Genomic DNA, 19,759 nt, shown 5'->3' with positions numbered 1-19,759 from the left:
CCGAGGGGGAATGATCAGTTTGGCCCGGGCCCGGTGACTGTGTAATATCCGCCTGACCTCATTCCTGAGTCACAAAGTCAGCCACCTCAGGACGAGGAGACTTGAATTTCCACTGGGCTGACAGTGGACCGAAAAAAATCATCTTTATCTTGAGGTTCCCTGGCTCTGACCCTGACTGCGGGGAACACTTACCTGTGCAGTTGCCACCACTTCTGTCCAACTCGTACCCAATGTGACATTCACATCGGAACAGGCCCGGCATGTTCTGGCACCTTCCGTTGATGCAGACGTTTGAGAAGGTGCACTCGTCTACGTCTGTGCGGACAGAGAGAGGAGGCCAGCTGTTAGGGATTAGCAGATCATGGGATGGAGGGGAAAATCAACAGAACGCGGGGAAGAGAGGACGTGTGAACCCCACAGCGGAGTGACAGTTCTGGGGCAAAGAGGCAGGATGAAGCCCTGCAGAGGAAACCCACACCTCTGCTGGAAGCAGCTGATTACAGCAAGCTGTTAGATCCACTAACATTTATACACTTAACACTCACTCATAAATGGTTATTAAGACTGAGTAAACAGACGTAAAAGACTATTAAAAATGTTTATGTAAGCTCAGTCATCCAACTAAAAACACAAGTGATCTCAAGAATATAGGTAGCAGTTTGTTACAGCCCTTTGCACATGTTTAATTAAGTTGCAACATATGATGCCAGGTAGAAGTTACACAAATGCAATATGACTGTGGGGAATTCAGACACAGAACTACAGCATGCCATCTGAGAGTGTCCTTACCATCGCAGGCTTTGCCGTCAGGGGTAGCATAGAATCCCATGTCACACTCACAACGGTAGCCCCCGGGAACGTTTAAGCAGTGGCCGCTCTCGCACAGGTTCACATTATCTGCACACTCGTCACTATCTGCAAAAACCAGAGGGGCAGCCACTGGGTTACGGTGAATTGTCTGGGGCAGGAATACTAAATCAGGGACTAAATCTGGCACACACCTGAGCAGTAATAGCCGTCGCCGGCGAAGCCGTCCTTGCAGACGCAGCGGTAGGAACCCATGGTGTTCATGCAGTCAGCGTTGTGGCTACACATGTGGGTGCCGTTGGAGCACTCATCCAGATCTGAAACACACGTTAACATAAGTCATCTTTGCTTACAACAACACACACTGGAGTCACAGAAATATTAAAGTCTGACAGGTTGCCAAAGGCCAGAGTGCTCAGGGATTAGTACTCGTAGTATTGGTAAACAGGAAATGGAGTTGTGCAACCCAGGACATGACCTCAGACTACTGATGGCTCCAGGCTCCAGGATCAGTCCTGACAGATAATGAATGGGCTCATCTCAGTGTTCATATCCTCTGACCGGAAGGCTCTTACCTGTACACTTCACCCCGTCACCAATCCAGCCCGGGGCACAGCTGCACTTGAAGCTGCCTGCTGTATTGGTGCACGCGGCATGTCTGTCGCAGTTGTGGGCGCCAATCTCACATTCGTTGATATCTAAAAAACAATTCAAGAAGAGACGTTTCAGCTGCTTGACTTAACAGATTAAGGGGGGGTAGAGGCGGAAGTTGCTGTTTTGTGAAGCTGATGGACATTTAATCACAAAGAAAACTGAACAAATGCAGAAACCTACATGTGTTAGTTAATAATGACTAATGGACACTGACTCTGCAGTCTGGACACGGACAAGGGCCATGTTCTGCTCAATGACACACCCCATAAGGGGAGAAATAAGCAGCAGCACTGATCTGCTTTTCAGCTGCAGGGTATCTCTGGGCTCGCTATCAAGCCTCCTGACCGCAGAAGCACTTAATAGAGCAAATCTAATCCTCCAAGAATGCAACAAACTTATTTCCAACTGGAGCGGCACTGGTACGACACGGGCCTGACTGTTGGCCTGCCGTGGAATGCCCAGAAAGGCAGTCTCTTTGTCCGCTCGGGAACAAGGGACTCCCACATCCTGCCCCCCCCCCATCATCCGTGGGAGGCTGCACTCGACCTGGATCAGCTGCCCCACTGCCCCCCTTCAGCGCGACTCTCTTGCCCCCACCTGGGTTCAACGAGCCTGCCCCTAATTGGTGTTCATGTCCCGTGTGTGTGTGCAAGGTTGTATATAGCTGGGGGAGCGGGGTGAGAGGTCCTCGGCACGGATGAAGAAGGAGATGTCACAACACTCCCACCATCCCCTGCTAATCGAAACCGTCCTAAAAAGCAACACGCTCGGTTGCCAAGTGACGTAGGCGTCCGCACGGACAAACACAGCTGGCAGGAGCTGCTCCGTGTTGATCTGGAGCTGAGGCCGGGGTGAATGTTTGCTGTCCCACACCCCCTAAACTACAAGACTCACTCGACTTCAAATACGACTCTAATAAAGCACAATGGCGTGCCTGCTCTAATTTGCCATATAAACTATCGTCTTTTTATAGTGCGGCCGTTGTTTGAGGACTAGATGTTCTAGTGGAGAAAACAAGTGAACACGGAGGGTTTCGAAAATAATCATTGAATTCCTTTTGGACTGGAGTCACAAGGAGATCGACATATATAAATGGGACACATCAGCTTGATTCTCATGACACAGGGGATGACATGCTAAAACCTGACAGGTCTGCTTAAGGCTCTCTCAATGGACTAAACGGGGCTAAATCCACAATGAGTCCTCCCATCTCGCGGGAAGCAGGGGTCTTTCAGGCATCATGCAAATGTGTCTAATACATTGGCTAAAAGACACAAAACAGATATGTTATGAATGTGTTGTTTGTAACATTAAAACTTTGCTGCATGTAGTCTTTAATGCCATGTGAGATTTATGAGCTTCTCTGAAGGCTTTTATCCAGAGGACCCTGTTGCCGAGATACAAATAGTTATTTTCTTAAATAAAATTCCAAATTATATTACAACAAAAATCCCATATTAAAAGACAACTACACCTAAAACGTTGTAACTATTGTAAAAATCTCAAAGGAAATGAAGAATATCTGATTTTAAGGGAAAATATGATGGTCTTCCAGTATAGCTCGATAAGTACATTTGATTAGAACAAAGGGCTTTTAAGTTGATATCCCCTCAGATCTAGTATATTTCTAAATATCTCAAGTGGATTTCTGCATTGAGCACTCTCAGGTCAAGATGAATAAGATTTATCGCGTAGATATAAGATGATAGGCTTTGGCAAGATGAAGATTATTTGCAGTGAAAAAGAGAGAGTTCAGAGCACATAACAAAAGATGTACACTGACTCTGGAAGCATCTGGAAAACTTTCATGTGAAACAATCCCTGGCCTGCTGCCTGCTGTAACTCCACAGAGGCAAGGCTCACGTGAGAGGAATGAGTGGAGGCCAGGCACTGCCACACCAAGACTTCAGACTGCTCTCTCTCTCTCTCTCTCTCTCTCTCTCTCTCTCTCTCTTGTGTGTTTTTCCTTGACTCGGTATTCTCTCCACTTTCTGTGATCTGTCATTCAGGCGCTCCAAAGTCAAGGAGAGCGAAACATCATAATCATGCTCAATCTCGTTAGAGAGAGGAGGGCATCCAATTTTCACTGTGCAAATTTGAGGCCTGGTCCCATGAAAAAAAGATGCCCTTGTGTTAATGTGAGGGCCTGAGAGATGTTGTGAGCTGATTACAGGATGCCTTGGATATATTCATATGATTACAGATGCTTAGATGCTTCCTGTGAACCTTTGAAACAAAATGTGGGGGTCCAGGATAGGAGGAGGGGGATCATGAAAACAACTGCAGCACGCAAAGAATGTGGAAACTCCACCAGCAATAAAAAAAAAAAAAAAACGAAAGCAGTCCTCCAACGCAGTGCAGCCCAGTCTGCTCAAGGAGAGAGAGAGAGAGAGAGAGAGCAGGAGAAAGATCTGTGTCTCACTCACGTGCCAGTTCACCTCTCCTAATGGCAAATTCAGATTGCGCCTTTTTAAAATCGAGGCTAATGCCTTGCATATGGACGAGGGAGGGTAGTCTCTCACAAAGGCAGGGGGGAAGCCATGACTTTAGACAGGGCTGAGATTTCAAGCGTATCTGCTGCACACAGTGGACATCCCATGTGCACAACAAAGAGGGCCCTCCGAGGGTGATTTAATGTGGACTTACAGTACACAGGGCCACTCCTAAGCTTGTAAACCCCTGTGCTTGACAAATGGGCTCCCACCCTATCTTTATACGTGCAGCAATACTCAGTGTGGAAGAGAGCGAGAGAGAGAGAGGTGGGGATTATTCCCCATAGGCAATCATTTGCAGCTGGATCAAGTCAGAGTGAGGGCGCGCTTAAGCCAACATGGTGAAGGAAGGACCCAGCCCTTGACATTTCCATTTCCAAATGGAGTGGAGCACAGTCATGGCCATGCTTTACCTAAGTGTCAAAAGGGCCCAGTAAAATCGTAACGGTCACAATTCCAACTTTGGCTTTTTGAAGGTGGTTAACCCATGTTCTTTATCGTCAAATGGAAACTAATCTGGCCATTGTAAGTGCAAGCTACAGAAGTGGTGGGAAACTCTTGTGGCTCTCATTTAAAGGCCTGAGGTCAGATGTGTGTTGAGGGGCCAACACGTGTGTGCATGTTCATGACTGGTTAAAGATTATACACTTTCATAAAATCCCCCTTGACCGTCCTGCTATCCTGACAGGCAGCCAATTCAGTCTGCAAGCAAGCAGGAATTCCAGTATCTTAATTGATAGAGATGGATCATATCAAGTCCCATTTCTGAGGAGGAATATTTACACATTCTGAGTAAAGAACGTGACTGTTCTTCAAGTATTAGAAGTAATAGTGTTCTAGGGTGGACCACAAGTCAAACAAGTGTCTGCTTACATCAGACAGTATCATGTTTAGGAAATTCAAATGTTATTTGAGTGTTTAATTTCACATTCAGAATGCTGCTTTCACAAACTTTTACTAAAGCTGGGCTTTCTACCTTCATTTAGGAGATCTTGTTTGTTCACTTTCCTTTGTTCGATTGTAAACTCCATTCTATTATTATCCAAAGGTCTAAATTCCAATCAAATGGACCAAAAACTTAGTATGCTTTTTCCACTCCAGACTCCCCTACGATACTTTCATTAAAACACATGGCAAATAACATCTGCGTAGGATAGGAATGCTTGTTGAGCTGCCGAGCAGGGGTGGGGGGATTCTCCGAAGGTTGTTTCATGATTTGGTCCCACTTGTTTGTTTGTCGAACTGGAAACAATCGGCGATGACAGGCCAACTGAGTCATGCAGATGGATTGCTAATAAAACCCAGAAAGTTGGCGGCTGAGCGTCACGTGCACACGTCTTGGTTTCACACAGTCTCACTCCCTCTTTCTTTCCCCCTTCTTTCTTTCTTATACACACACACACACGCGCGTGCACACACATAGAAACACATGCTCATCTTGTAGGGTTTCTTTCCTATACACACACACGCGCGTGCACACACACATAGAAACACATGCTCATCTTGTAGGGTTTCTTTCTTATACACACACACACGCGCGTGCACACACATAGAAACACATGCTCATCTTGTAGGGTTTCTTTCCTATACACACACACGCGCGTGCACACACACATAGAAACACATGCTCATCTTGTAGGGTTTCTTTCCTATACACACACACACACACACGCACGCACGCGCGTGCACACACACATAGAAACACATGCTCATCTTGTAGGGTTTCTCTTGTGGACCATATTGGCCTTTCTGTTCTCCTGCTGCTCTGCTGTTCTCTGTCGGCAGCTCTCTTTCACACTCTCTTTCCACTCTTTCACTTTTCTTCCCCCCTCTCTCTCTCTCTCTCTCTCTCTCTCTCTCTCTCTCGCTCTCTCTGAAGGTCATGGCCCCATTAGCCTCCATGCTAGGACGATTCCACCTCACTTCCTTCACATTTACAGTGACATCACCAATCCTGCACTACCCCTATCAGCACCAGGCCTTCTGGCAGAAACATCTGTATCTCTGTACACACACACACACACACACACACACACACACACACACACACACACACACACACACACACACACACACACACACAAATCAAGCAACGTATATGACTGTAACACTGAGACCTAAGTGTGTGCATGTGTGGGTTGGTAGTGTGTGGTTGTGTGTGCTGCATATAAAATGCAGCTATCAAACTTCTCCAGCAGCTGTCTGGTATTAGCTTTCCTCTTTGGCTTGTATTCACTTATCATCAGTTAACACCAATTAACAAAACTATGTCCTTCCCACTGCCTGTGGACACGGAGCTCTCACGACCTCTATGGTCCTCACGCCTCCATTAAGAGTTCATCCAAACACTCTGTGAGTGATGCGATAGGGCTAGGAAAAAAAAGGAACTTCCAGTTCCCCCCTCGATCGCCTTATTTATTTGTCTTGGAATGGTTATTATGTTTTATTGAAATGGCCCAACCATAACGTAATGTTTAACTGGAGTTAATGAAAGGACAACAAAGGAACAAACAACGCGTAGTTTGAGGCATACGCCATTCGCCAAACAGCCAACATGAGTTCCCGGTGACCTCACGCACCGCATGCGGCGGCACGGCCTTTAGCCTATAGGAGCGTGTGAGAGGCCAAGCAGGGATGACCCAACACAACAGGCCAGCTTCACAGATACGGTATCAGACATCCGTACGCTGAGAGCAGCTACTGTAATGTCACATCTGCTCGACTGAAGCTCTGACTATGGAGCCTTGGCAGAATAACAGCCCCTGTGTGTACTATGTCTCCTCCTTAAGTTATGTTGCTGGGTTGCTGGGTGGGCCCTTGGTCAAGGCCAATCCAGTCACTCTTTACCAAGAAGATGTCGGGAAAGAGGGTTCTACAGTAAGCATAGGCCAAAGCACGTCAAGCAACGATTAACTGGAAAGGGGGTTTCACCCTCTGCCAAGTCTACCCCTCTCTGCCTCACTGCTCCACTGCTTTAAACTCCTGTTTAATTACTGGCAGCTTCCTTTTGACTCAGTAAACTTTCGCCTCCATATGGCATCTGACTGACATCATCCATCTGCGTTCTCAAGTGGTGGTGGTGGGGGGGGGGGGGGGACTAGGCTCCGTCCGACTCCGCCTGGAAGAAAGACCTCTTTCATTCATGCAGAGTTGTGCTCTAAACTCAATCAGTGGGCTGTCTTCCTTGCCCTGACCAAGTTTGTTAGGTGTGAAAGTGACCCGTCATATCCATGTGCTCACTCATGTTCCACTCCTATCACTTAACCTCTTGGCATCTGTGTTTTTAAAGCTAGGTGCTAGCTTCCACGGCTAGCTGGGATTTTATTGTGATACTAGCTGTCACATAAATATGCTCTGTGAAAAAAGGAAAAATCACTTCTGCATGGGTTATGTAACCACCAGCCTAAAAAACAGCTCTACATTAACCATTCAAGTTCAAAAGTGTCAGGCAGAAATAGGGATGTTTTACTGCAGTGGCTGTCTGGTGAATGTTAGCAAGAAAGGCTAGCTACAAACAGTTCATTTCAGTAGTGCTACCAATAACAAACTGTATGGTTTAGGTTCATGCCACAGGATTCTTCCTCATGTTTGTGTACTTGTGGCATTCTTCCAGGATGAAGGGCATGTTTTCCGTGAGCATGTTACCTGTGCAGCCGGTGGTGCCCTTCCTGACGGAGTAGCCCAAGTCGCAGTGGCAGATGAAGGAGCCTCTGCTGTTCTCGCATTTCCCGCTCAGGCAGATGTTTGGGTTGAGCTCACACTCATCAACATCTTCAAAACAAAGCAAGGGGGAAAAGAGGTTGCTCAACCTAAAAATACGAACTATTTATTCAGACCAAAAAAGGACCGGTGCTCTTTAACTGTGCCAGAGGAGGATCTGGTTTCAATCTTATACATCGCTCTTGTCATGTTTCTCCCAAATATCAAGCATTCCCCTTCCCAGCAAGCACTGTTGTGATTACCCTCAAAACTAGTCGCATACCATTCATTCTGAAAAAACACATCAGCTCTGATTTGTGAATAGAAAACACAATGGAGTATTTTTTTTTTGCACTGGATGGGTGAAACTTGAACAAAAAAAGATTACCCAGGCATGTCTTCATATCTTCAGAGGACATGAACCCGTCGAAGCACAGACACTGGTATTCACCCGGGATGTTTGTGCACTGGCCCCCATCACATATATTTGGATTCTCCTCACACTCGTCAATGTCTGTGAAAACATACAAACAATGGGCAAATAGCATTGTCAAGCTAGCATAAATATGGCCTCTATGTGTGCGACCTGGTTATTTCATTCCTGGTATCTACAGTAAGACAGCAACCATTTCCACAAGATACCATGGAAACACACCAGCCATCTGTGAAGGAGTGCAACAGCTGGCGAATAGCTTAGCAACGGTCATTGTTTGACTTTATTTCAGCTATATACCTTTAATCCATCTAGGGAATTTCCTATCTAAAGAGGTTTTGTATCTGACCCTTCTCACCAGGGCAATAAAAGTCATGAGGTCTTGAATAGACTATTGAGTCATGAGACCTTTATTAAATCAAGTCATTTTATTGCATACTCTCAGCGACATAAAAAAAGTGGTTGTCTAGAGCATTGAGGTTACACGGTGCTCATTCTCCGACCTCGCTCAGCCTGTCTGTGGGAGTTGTGGAGAGTGTGTGAGGGTGGGGGCAGGGTGACCAGGACTCCACCTGGCCTAGAAGGCCCGCAGATGTGGGCTGAGAGGTGGAGTGACTCACCTGTGCAGCTGCGCAAGTCAGGCATGAGGGCGTAGCCACTGCGGCAGCTACACTCGTAGCTGCCCTCCGAGTTGGTGCAAAACGTCTCACAGCCGCCATTCTGGATGGTGCACTCGTCGATGTCTGCGAGAGGAGGGCACAGAGAGCTGTGACTGTGAAACTTTATGTTCACCCATCACCCAGATGTCAAATCTTTCATTATTATGCTAACTGTAACAACACACAAGCTTTCAATATTATGCTAACTGTAACAACACACCATCTTTCCTTATTATGCTAACTGTAACAACACACGAAGGGATGTTTTATGGAAAGGTGTATGTATTTCTCACCTATACAAGAAAGCCTGTCCTCCGTGGATTTGTATCCGGTGTCACAGGAACACTGGTAGCGTCCGATCATGTTAACACACTGGCCGTTTTTACAGAGCCTGTCACTCAGTTCACACTCGTTAATGTCTGTGGAACAAACAAACACATTTTATTAGATATTTTTCATCATGCACCTCCACATCTGGTAAAGCACTTGCGTGAGGATGGTGGCCACTGCTTATAAAAGCATTTAAAGTCTTTCCTGCTCGCTAATTGCAAAAAGAACAGAACAATCCTGTTCGTCCCTGACCGAGACGGACGGTTCACTTGGTCCCCGGGCGCTGAGAAGCTGCCCACTGCTCCTGGGGGGTCCTGGAGGAAGGACGTCCCGGGATGGGAAAAAAGCAGAGCAAGAATTCACGGCGACCTCAGGCCTGCGTGTGCGTGTGTGTGTGTAGTGTGTCCTGGTCGCCTAAATATATATAACACGTGTGTGTTGCTGTGAGTTGTTCGTGCAATAAAAAACTGACTGCAGTCAGCCTTGTTTGTTTGTTTGTTTGTTTGTTTAATTCCCAGGATTCATCCCCGCAATAAAACAATACCAGCAACACAAATAATTTACATGCATGAGGTCATCCACTGAGGTCTTCACACACATGTGGTCAAAATGATGAATTTTTCACTTTAGAAGTATAATCACACCATTATATTCAGATCACTGGTACAATATAACTTCCAGAGGCATTTAGGGCAGGCAGCCGTGAGAGGCATGCTCTTATAAGGCCTTTACTGTGATTGGATACAGCTGGGTGCTGCTGCTTTCAACAGTGTGTATTTATCTTTTCATGTGGAGGAGAACTTTGGTGAAGGACTTAGTTGGAAAGAAGTGCTTTCCATCTGCTGTCCTGGAGTTCAGTGCCTCACAAAATCAGGGCACAGTGAAGAAGAGGGTGGTTTACTGGCGTGGCATGGCACAGTGCACCAGGCACAGGGGGAGAAGAGAAGAGCAGACTATAGGACGGTTTGCCATGACACAACATAGCACTCTATAGAGGAGCACAGCATGGAACAGGGCCATGCATCTCACTCACCCAATTGGTATAGCAAAGCACACAAAGGATCAGAATATCACAGGATATTAACATTCTGTCTCAACACATCACAGCACACGTGCACACAGCGCAGAAAACCCTCAATGACGCCCGGGCTTTTTCAGTGAAATAAAATAAGGACCCAGCCCAGCATGTCAGAGTGTAGCTCTGAATGCACACAAGGCTTTCACCATCCACTTAGAGTTAAGCAAGCCTTCTCAAAACACGTTTCCTGCCAGCGCAGGCTTTCACTCCGACAGACTCTATCTCACCCTCGACACGCCCATCATTCCAGATAAACCACACACATGCAGACAAACACACATGCATACGCACACACGTACACCCATACGCACACAGATACACACACCCACCGACACACATACAGACACCAGACATCACCGCCACCCCAGACAAAAAAAAAAAGAGAGAGACGTCTAAATACTCTGTATCTTTGTTATCTCAAGGGCCTATTAACACATCCATCAGGCAGACCAGGAAAAGACCACACACCCACACAGACACAAACACATGGACTCATTCGCACCACTTGACACCAGGGCCAAAACATGTTCATCTACACGTGTGGCACAACCACCCTGGACACCATGTACATCTGCATGCATGCCCAACTGTGGCTTGACAGTGGTCCAATTTGACTAAGCGGGTTTTTACGGATTCACCAAATGGCCGCCGCATTAAAAAGGCTGATTAAAAAGGCACGCCTAAGGTCGTGTTTGATAACTGATTTGTGTACTCCACATGAAAAAACTCTTCCATTGTTTGAAAATGTGTTCATCATTATCATCATCCAATTTTGGCACGGTCATTATGGGAGTGCTAAGTGCCTATTTATTTTCACAGCAATTTTAACACATTATCTCAAAGACAGCAATAATGACACGCAACACCCACAGTGTAAATGAACCTCTTTGTTTCATCATGGCCGACCCCTCCCTCCTCCTCCCACCCACCCACCCCACACTCACTCGGCTCTCCGTCCTGTCTGTGAGCGTGCGAAGCGTTGCTCAAAAGTTCTGGCAGCGTCGCCGGCACACAGCACTCCGCTGGTTTACATTTAGTGGCGACATCCGAGCTGGTTCCTAGAACCCCGTGGCATGGCTCCACCGATCCCACTCACTCACCTAGACAGGCGGAGCCATCTGGGGCAATAGAGTGGCCGTCCGGACACAGGCACTGGAAGCTGCCCTCGTTGTTGACGCAATCGCCGCCACGGCACAGCAGAGGGTTCCGCTCACACTCGTCGATGTCTGGGAGGAAAGGGTAGGTGGGGGGGGGGGGCAAGGCGCCAGGGCACACAGACACAAACACTTGCATCACTCACTTCAATCTCTTCTCCACTCATCTCTAAGTCTAAGGTGCTTAGAGTGTATCACAGAGTCTCAGCAACAGCTGTAATGAATTCACCAGAGAGAGAGAGAGAGAGAGAGAGAGAGAGAGAGAGAGAGAGAGAAAGAAAGAAAGAAGTGAAGAGATAGGAAAGACAGAGAGAGAAAAACAGATAATGGGAGCCTGGTGTCCTGGCAAACTAATATAAATGTATATATTTTTAAGAAGTCATAGATGAATCAACAAACATTTCCACAGATGGTAGGATGTGAGGAGGGGATAATTGTGTGTATAAAAATAGTTGAGGAGGGCCACTGAACGATGGCGTGTTTCTCTAATGGAAGGGGAATCCTGGCACGGCGCGTGGGGGGGGGTTCTGCTCGGTGTCGACACAGCTGAGGAGCACAGGCAGCGCTTTTAAGCGCATGACTGTGATTCCCATAAAGCTGATTCAACATGCTGCACAGACCCTTTCAAGGAAATTGCCTGAGCAGCCTTACAAGCACACGTCCCGTTATGAGCCCGGCCAATTATTCTGCCGAGCCACTCATTTCAAGCCGCAGAAAAAAAAGGAGAAGGAGAAAAAAAAGAAAGAATAAAAAAAAACATTTAAATTACATGGCAGTGCCTTGGGCTAGGTGGTTGGCAGACTGGGATCCCCATCCTGTTTTGCGGATAAACGGTGTGAATAAATCTCTTTTATTTGCATGTGAGTGTCCCTTTGAGGATCATTAACCAGGCTAAGGGTACTTTGTCTGAGGTATGTTGCAGTGCAGCGGGCGGGCATGCTTGTGTTGTAATAAAGCAGGCGAAACGTCACGTCTCAGCGGTGAGGTGGTGGAGTTTGGGAGCGTTCAGCTCACCCATGCAGTTCTTCATCATCATGAAGCCGCTCTCGTAGCCCTCGAAGCACTCGCACTCAAAGTCTCCCGCCGTGTTCACACACGAGCCGTGACCGCAGAGATCAGGGGAGATCCGGCACTCATCGATATCTAGAGAAGACAGATTTCAGTACAATGAGATCCAAACAACCCACCTGAATGCAAGTGTATGTTTGTGTGTAGCCTATCTGTGTGTGTGTGTGTGTGTGTGTGTGTGTGTGTGTGTGTGTGTGTGTGTGTGTGTGTGTGTGTGTGTGTGTGTGTGTGTGTGTGTGTGTGTGTGTGTGTGTGTGTGTGTGTGTGTGTGTGTGTGTGTGTGTGTGTGTGTGTGTGTGTGTGTGTGTGTGTGTGTGTGTGCGCGCGCGCGCGTGTGTGTGCGCGCGCGCGCGTGTGTGTGTGTGTGCGCGCGCATATGAAGGAAGCACTACATATATTTCAGACAGTGGTAACATTGAGACAGTCCAGCATGAGGCTTGATGGACTGCCGCTGCCTATGGAAATTGTAGTTGTACACTTACACAAGCCGCCACCTGGCTGGGGAAAGCATTAGTTAGCGGATTTAGCGGCGGAACTCAGCCGAAACAGTGGGAATTGGAATAGCAGCTCAGACCATGAGCTCACCTGTGCAGTTCCTTTCATCGGAGTCCAAGGCAAATCCATTATCGCACCTGCAGCGGAAACTGCCAATGGTGTTTCTGCAGCGGCCGTTGGTGCACAGACTGTGAATCATTTTGCATTCGTTGATATCTGCGGAGACAGACAGACAGACAGACAGCATAAATGGATTGGCAGAGGTGACACTTGGTCAGGTCCGGAGGCCGGCAGCAGCGCGGCGAGCTCATTTCTGTCAGAAGTCTGACACACAGCGCCAGTCTAAGGTGCTTTTTATGTGTGCACTACTTGGCACCGCTACCAAAGAAAGTGCAAGTAAGCCTTGCAGATGTTGATGCACCTGGTGTGCAGCAGTGGATATCAGATGGCTGTGAATGGAGGGTGGTGGTGGTAGTGGGGGGGGGGGGTGTGTGGACTGTGTTAAACTACAGCCCTCCTGGGATACCATATACACCAGGATTCCTGCGCGGTCACTGTAAACCTGCGTTCACTTGACCGCGGGGAGTGCATGTTTTTAATCATGCTGAGGAGATGCATGTAAAGCTAGGGTTTTAGGCTGGGGTTTCTGTATGAGTGCGTACTTCAGGTCAGTCCTTTACGGGGCTCTGTGGAATACCCAATTCTGATTGGTCAGTCTAAGACGTTAAGAGGTCTGTACAGATGTCTGCAGAACTGTGTATCATAGGCATGGGAAACGACACACTGCCACCAATGGAGTTTTAATGGACCGTGCTGAAGCTAGTAAGCTAACACTATGTCTAACTGCTATTATTAAACTGTTATTGCAAAATGAACCCCTCAAGGGCGATACAATATCTCATTTGCCTCACCTTATGTTCCAATACCTCTTAGCTGGCTCTCCATTCTCCTTCACGTATATAATGTATAGGGTTGTTTAACAAGTGTAGGTGGGAATAGGGAGGTAAGAGGTGGCATGTACGTGATGCATTTGAGGACTTCTGTATGATAACAGAATCTGAATGCTGTTACCAGCCTGTCTGAGAGTCCTACCTTTGAGGAAGGGCTTTCCGTTGATGAAGTCTCCCCTGTGGGAGAAGCCCGGCCCGCGTGGGCACAGCAGGTTGTACTCCTTGCTGCCCTTCTCTGGGCACTCGTCACACTCAGGGCCCCAGGCTACGCCCACAGAGCAGCAGCAGCCGTCCACGCGGTGCCGTCCGGGAATGGGAGCTCCGCAGCGCTCGTCCTCGTGGGAGAGGTAGCACTGCTCAGTCCGCAAGTCTGAAAAATCACACACACACACACACACACACACACACACACACACAAACACACACGTGTCCATGATCGTGCGCAAACACACACATATATACAGTCTCACACACAAACGTACACACACACACAAACAAACATACACACACACAAACGTACACACACACACAAACAAACATACACACACAAACACACAAACGTACACACACACACACACACACACACACAAAAACATAATACACACATGCACAGACATGAGCTCCAGGGTTCATAGCCCGTCACGTTTTGCCAATAACAGTTGAGTCACAGCATTAGCTACAGCCAAGTCCATATTTATAGCTTCAATTTCGGGTCTCAAGATTACACTCCACTATAATTACATTTACGGTTTCTTATAAATGAAATCCATTAGCGGGGATGTCATGGGTCGAAGGGGGGGGGGGTGTTCAGTAGTGACTCGGAGACACGTCAGGGCCGTCCCGTCGGGTGGACCTACCAATGCAGGTTCTCCCAGCCGCGTCCACGGTCATGCCACTGGGGCACTGGCAGATGAAAGATCCCACCGTGTTCACACACTTGCCATTGATGCAAACGCCCGGGAACACTTCACACTCATTCACATCTATCAGCAGAGAAGAGAGGAGTTAAAAGCAGTCTGTGTCAACAGCCTTACATTAATAAAGGACAGAAATAGGTTACTGATGCAATGCAATTTTGATACATTTCTTAGGATAGTGCAAATCAATATGATGGACCGAAGCATTCGGACACATTGAAATGTTTTTTCTCTGCTTAGTCATAGCTTTTTGCTTTCTGGACTTACCTTCACATACTGATCCCTTAACTCTGGCAAACCCTTTTGTGCAGAATGGATCTGAAAGAGAAAAAAAAAAAAACATTAATTTTCAAACACCACCGAGAATGCCCACGCATACTTCAGACACAAAGATCTACAGATCGATGTCCATCTTACCTGGCTCACACTTGGTACAGGGACTGCCCCAAGCCTCGCCAAGCGTGGAACAGCAGTGGGACTTCAAGGTGGCTCCATTAATGTTGATCTCACAGCGGCCATTCACTACCTTCATCCAACATCTTCCTTTGCTGGTCTCTGTTGGTTTACAGTTCAAATAAGGGTTACCCTAAGAATATATTTAACCCAACCCATAAAACGAAGACACCTAGAATACATCTGCAAAACGCCATTCCTCTCCAAGCTTTGATGTCGTACCAATGCACTGCGTTCCAGAGCTGTCCAGCGTGCTGCCAACTGAGCACTCGCACAAGAAGGACCCGGGGCTGTTCTTGCAGCCGCCGTTCACACAAGGACTCGATTCACACTCGTCAATGTCTGCATGGAAAAGACCCGTCCAAAATAAACCAAGAATATAATACCACAAAACGTTTTTCAAGTTATGGGAAATTCAAAAAAAAGACATTTTACCACAGTAAGGTGTGACCCACCTTCACACACGTCTGTCTCAGGGTCGAAAAGAAAGCCCTTGGGGCACTGACAGGTGAAGCTGCCTGGAGTGTTCCTGCACAGCCCGTTGTCACACAGAAGTCTGTTCACAGCACACTCATCAATGTCTGAGAGGAGAAGAGAAGAGTGCTGAGATGGTTGCATGGAGTCACACACATGACAAAGTTAAACGGCAGGAATATAGCAAAGTTTCCCCCTTCTGCCACCTTCCCCCGAGACTGAATTAGGTTTTGTAAGTGGCAAATGCACTCTATGAGAAACATTCGAACCACAATCACTTTTTTTTAAATGTATTCTTGCAGTTTATATCTAGTCCATTTAGTTGAGTGCTTATACGTTTCACGGATACATACCAACGCATTGTTTGCCAGTAGAATCCACCTCGAATCCCAAATTACAGTTACATTTGTATGTCCTCAGCATGTTCTCACAAACTCCATTTTGGCAAATATCAGGGTCAAGCGCACACTCATTAATATCTGGAACATAAATAAACACGTGGGTGACTCGTTTTCTAGGACTAGTATCTCGTTTTCATAATCACATTTCAGTCTCCAAATCAGCCATTCTCTGATTGTTTTGTTGTTCCTCCATGCATATCCCACCTCTGCCGTCAGTGGTGGTGCCAGGGCCGTGGCTGCACAGGGCCAGGAACTCCGCTGGAAGACAAATACACACAGAGCGGCCTCAGTGTAAACCCAAAGCCAATAATGGAATAAAAAATATAACTTTTGTAAAAATCCAGTAAGACATTTAATACCATGTCATTATGCATTTCCATGCTCCCGCGTTTGGCCTTAGTGTATATAAAACTCGCCTGCTTAATGTGGTGCAGCCTGGCGTCTTTTTGATATTGAGACTTTAATGGGCAGAACTAACGAGAAATCGCTGTTTTACTTGTGGCGACATGGAGCCTCGGTGGATTTCTTAAAAAGACATCAAAAAGATGAAGAACCAAACACGTGCAAAACGAAAGAATCGATACGTGTACACGTTATGGGTTCATCTGTTTAGACGTTTCATGACTTCATAAGGGAATTACGTAGGAATTATACTTGGATTATGAAACAATTCTAAATAGAATTAGCTGAGTTTGAGAATTAGCTGAGAAATAACATAAACGCAACAGCTCGTGTCATATCATTTAGAGATTGTTTTCCATGTCCACGCACTGGCCTGTGGGGTCTGCACCTCACCCCCAGGAGCGTCATGCAACATTTGGCTACAGACACATATTTTCTGCTGATATTTTTATATGGGGTCAAGCCAAGGCAGACTTTTTCAGACTAACCATTGGTCTCTTTGGCTTGTGGAACTTGCGTAAGCAAACAAGTAACACTATCCATCATGTGGTGCCCACTGCCCCGTGCTCACCGTCCTCCTCCCCTGGAGCCTGCTAGACTCGTCTTAACCTCACAGCGGAGTCTGCTGCGCTCCTCAACACGGAGGTACGACAACTGCATTTCTACTAATAATGTCATATTTCATTGCCGATTACAAAACGGAATGGTGTTTTTATTTCGGCTTCACTGTTCTCCGTCCTCCTGTCATTGTCGATAATAAAAAGAATCAAGAGGGACAGAAAAGCCACACACTCAGTTTCCACTGCAGTATGCCTGATGCCCAGTGCAGCCAAAGCAAAATTGCCTGTACCCATTTAGTGTAACGTGTTTTATAAAGTAGTGGGTAAGGGAGGGTTATTTCAAGTGTACTTTTTCTGTGGGCAGTTTACCCTTTTCTCTGATGATTGAAACCAGAGGTCCAGTTAGATTTTCTTATTAAACTGCACAGTAAATTGTGACTCTTGGAGAAAGAATTTAAACAGGCATAGCTTGCCTGAGTCCGTGTGAAATATCACCAGTCTTCCAAGCTATTATATGATGAACAATTAGAGAGCAGTAAAAATTGACCATTGGCTATCTTTAGCATCAGCACAAGAAGGAGGTTTTCATAACTGGGTATCATAATAGAGCACTAATTAAAATAGCCTACTAAAAACATTGCATGGAAGCCTTGTGGGTACATTAGTGAGATTTTATTTGGAGGGCAGTACCAAAAGCCTCCTTTGTGTTTTCCAACCGCACGGAAATTCTATAGATCTTACAGAACTTCAGGAAGATCTTTTGTAGATTAGCTTGACTAATATCATCATGATCGTCATAATTGCCTCTCTCAAACTAGAATCCTTTTCTCAGCTGGCGGTGGGTACAGATTTAATGTTGTTCATGTATACACATCGAATATGTTTTCTTTTCGTGTGTAAGCGTCGTGAGGAAGCAGCCAGGACTTACCTTGACAAAACAAAGGACTCAAACAAATAGACCATTTCAAAAAAGCATTTCAGAGGGTCTAAAGGAATAAGGAAGACATCATTCTTGTGCTATTGACACCATGCCCTCCCCTGCCATAGCTGCTTCATCTGGAGAGCACACATACCTGAGCTCTGAGGTGGGCACGACTGGCACGGCTCTCCAACATACCTGAGCTCTGAGGTGGGCACGGCTGGCAGGGCTCCCCAAAGGCATAGTTCTGGTTGGAACAGCAGCACTCGGACTTGGTGACGGCGCCGAGGAAGGGCCGGACACACTGTCCCCGCTTGTACCCTCCGTAGCATGTGCTGCGCATGTGTGTGTCTGAAGCCCAAGACAAGACAAGAGCCAAGGGACAATTAGTCAGAGAGAAAATTAAAATGAAAAGAGGCAAAGAAAACTGTCTGGGGGAGAAACAAATAAGAAACCACTTGTACAAATTTGTCATCTATGTACAATCCTAACATGATTTCATCACTGAAATGAACGCTAGAAAATAATAACAAGACGATATGAGAAACTTCATTTGTGGTCAGAACATGGGGTGCAGTAGTTTACGCACTCATTTAGCACAACAGCTAAAAGGCATTAAAAACTGCATGCGATTGTCACAGTGAACAACAACAATCACTGTCTCATAGGACTTAAAAGACATACACACATTTGTATTTTCTATTGTCTTCACAAGGTATTGTAAGATACATGGGTGCATGTTTCACAGTGACGGCTGTACTCACCTACGCACACACGCCCATCCAGACCCACTGCCAGGCCTGGCATACACTCGCACCTAAAGGAGCCCTCGGTGTTCACACAGCGGCCGTTCATGCACATTCCAGGAGTTTCACACTCATTAATGTCTAGAGTGGGAACAGAAAAGAACCAAATGTTGGACTATATCGTATTACGATGTCAGACTACGATTCAGATGTTCTACCATGCAGTGCACTACAGGCAATGAGTGGATTGTTCCACTCTGAAATATTGTACATGACATTTGTTCAGGGGGCTCTTTGCTGTGGTAAATCACAAACAAAATCATATTAACCTTTTTATAAACATTTCTTCCAGTCACTCCAGCCAGTCAGACAAGAATCTCCTTTGTTGGTTAGTCCCACAAAGCCCCTTAGACAGCGAAAGCCGTGCGTTATCACAATTATGATAATGGGGTCCAAGCCCCTTAGACAGCGAAAGCCGTGCGTTATCACAATTATGATAATGGGGTCCAAGCCATGATATGCATGGGTTGGGTATTATGTCTGAGCTCACTGGGCTGAGAGATCAGTTTACGCTAGCATAGACACGGAGAAGGGCTGCGGCCCCGAGATAGACTATACAAATCATTAATGAGAGCATTCATCAACGCCGCCACGCTTCACAAGGCTTCCTCTCACGGACAGATCTGCAGGCACTGCAACAATGAAGACATGCACACACACACACACACACACACACACACACACACACACACACACACACACACACACACACACACACACACAAACCACACATACACACACACACACAAACCACACATACACACACCTACCCAGGCAGAAGCGTCCGGTGGGGTCCAGGTAGAAGCCAGGCTTGCAGATGCACTTGAAGCTGCCTTCCTCATTCATGCACATGCCGTTTTGGCAGATGTTCCTCAGGCACTCATCCTGGTCTGAAAGGAGGCCAGATGAGAACATTTCTATCAGCTGTGCCCACACAGTCACGCAAGTAAGACTTTGAGCAACACAGACACCTTTTGGGCAGTTTTTAGAAACCAGAGTTTACATGGA

General features: G+C 46.6%; 1 protein-coding gene across 1 annotated transcript in view; it reads right to left on the bottom strand.

The window, feature by feature from the left end:
* The window catches only part of fbn1 (fibrillin 1), a 59,565-nt gene that overhangs the window by 20,149 nt on the left and 19,657 nt on the right, over positions 1–19,759 (bottom strand). Inside the window, exons 15-36 of the mRNA XM_012814881.3 lie at positions 19,522–19,641; positions 18,710–18,832; positions 18,144–18,296; positions 16,269–16,322; positions 16,017–16,142; positions 15,645–15,770; positions 15,412–15,531; positions 15,154–15,291; positions 15,004–15,054; positions 14,677–14,802; positions 13,962–14,189; positions 12,960–13,085; positions 12,321–12,449; positions 11,253–11,378; positions 9,038–9,163; positions 8,706–8,828; positions 8,041–8,166; positions 7,599–7,724; positions 1,383–1,505; positions 1,002–1,124; positions 790–915; positions 193–315 (exon numbers count right to left, since the gene is read on the bottom strand). Coding sequence (XP_012670335.2) covers positions 193–315; positions 790–915; positions 1,002–1,124; positions 1,383–1,505; positions 7,599–7,724; positions 8,041–8,166; positions 8,706–8,828; positions 9,038–9,163; positions 11,253–11,378; positions 12,321–12,449; positions 12,960–13,085; positions 13,962–14,189; positions 14,677–14,802; positions 15,004–15,054; positions 15,154–15,291; positions 15,412–15,531; positions 15,645–15,770; positions 16,017–16,142; positions 16,269–16,322; positions 18,144–18,296; positions 18,710–18,832; positions 19,522–19,641 — 2,742 coding nt within the window. The remainder of the gene's footprint in view (positions 1–192; positions 316–789; positions 916–1,001; positions 1,125–1,382; positions 1,506–7,598; positions 7,725–8,040; positions 8,167–8,705; positions 8,829–9,037; positions 9,164–11,252; positions 11,379–12,320; positions 12,450–12,959; positions 13,086–13,961; positions 14,190–14,676; positions 14,803–15,003; positions 15,055–15,153; positions 15,292–15,411; positions 15,532–15,644; positions 15,771–16,016; positions 16,143–16,268; positions 16,323–18,143; positions 18,297–18,709; positions 18,833–19,521; positions 19,642–19,759) is intronic.

This window comes from Clupea harengus, chromosome 6 (genome assembly GCF_900700415.2).
Source record: "Clupea harengus chromosome 6, Ch_v2.0.2, whole genome shotgun sequence".
Classification (NCBI taxonomy): domain Eukaryota; kingdom Metazoa; phylum Chordata; class Actinopteri; order Clupeiformes; family Clupeidae; genus Clupea; species Clupea harengus.
The sequence above is the reverse complement of the archived record's forward strand: the minus strand, read 5'-3'. Positions and strand labels throughout refer to the sequence as shown.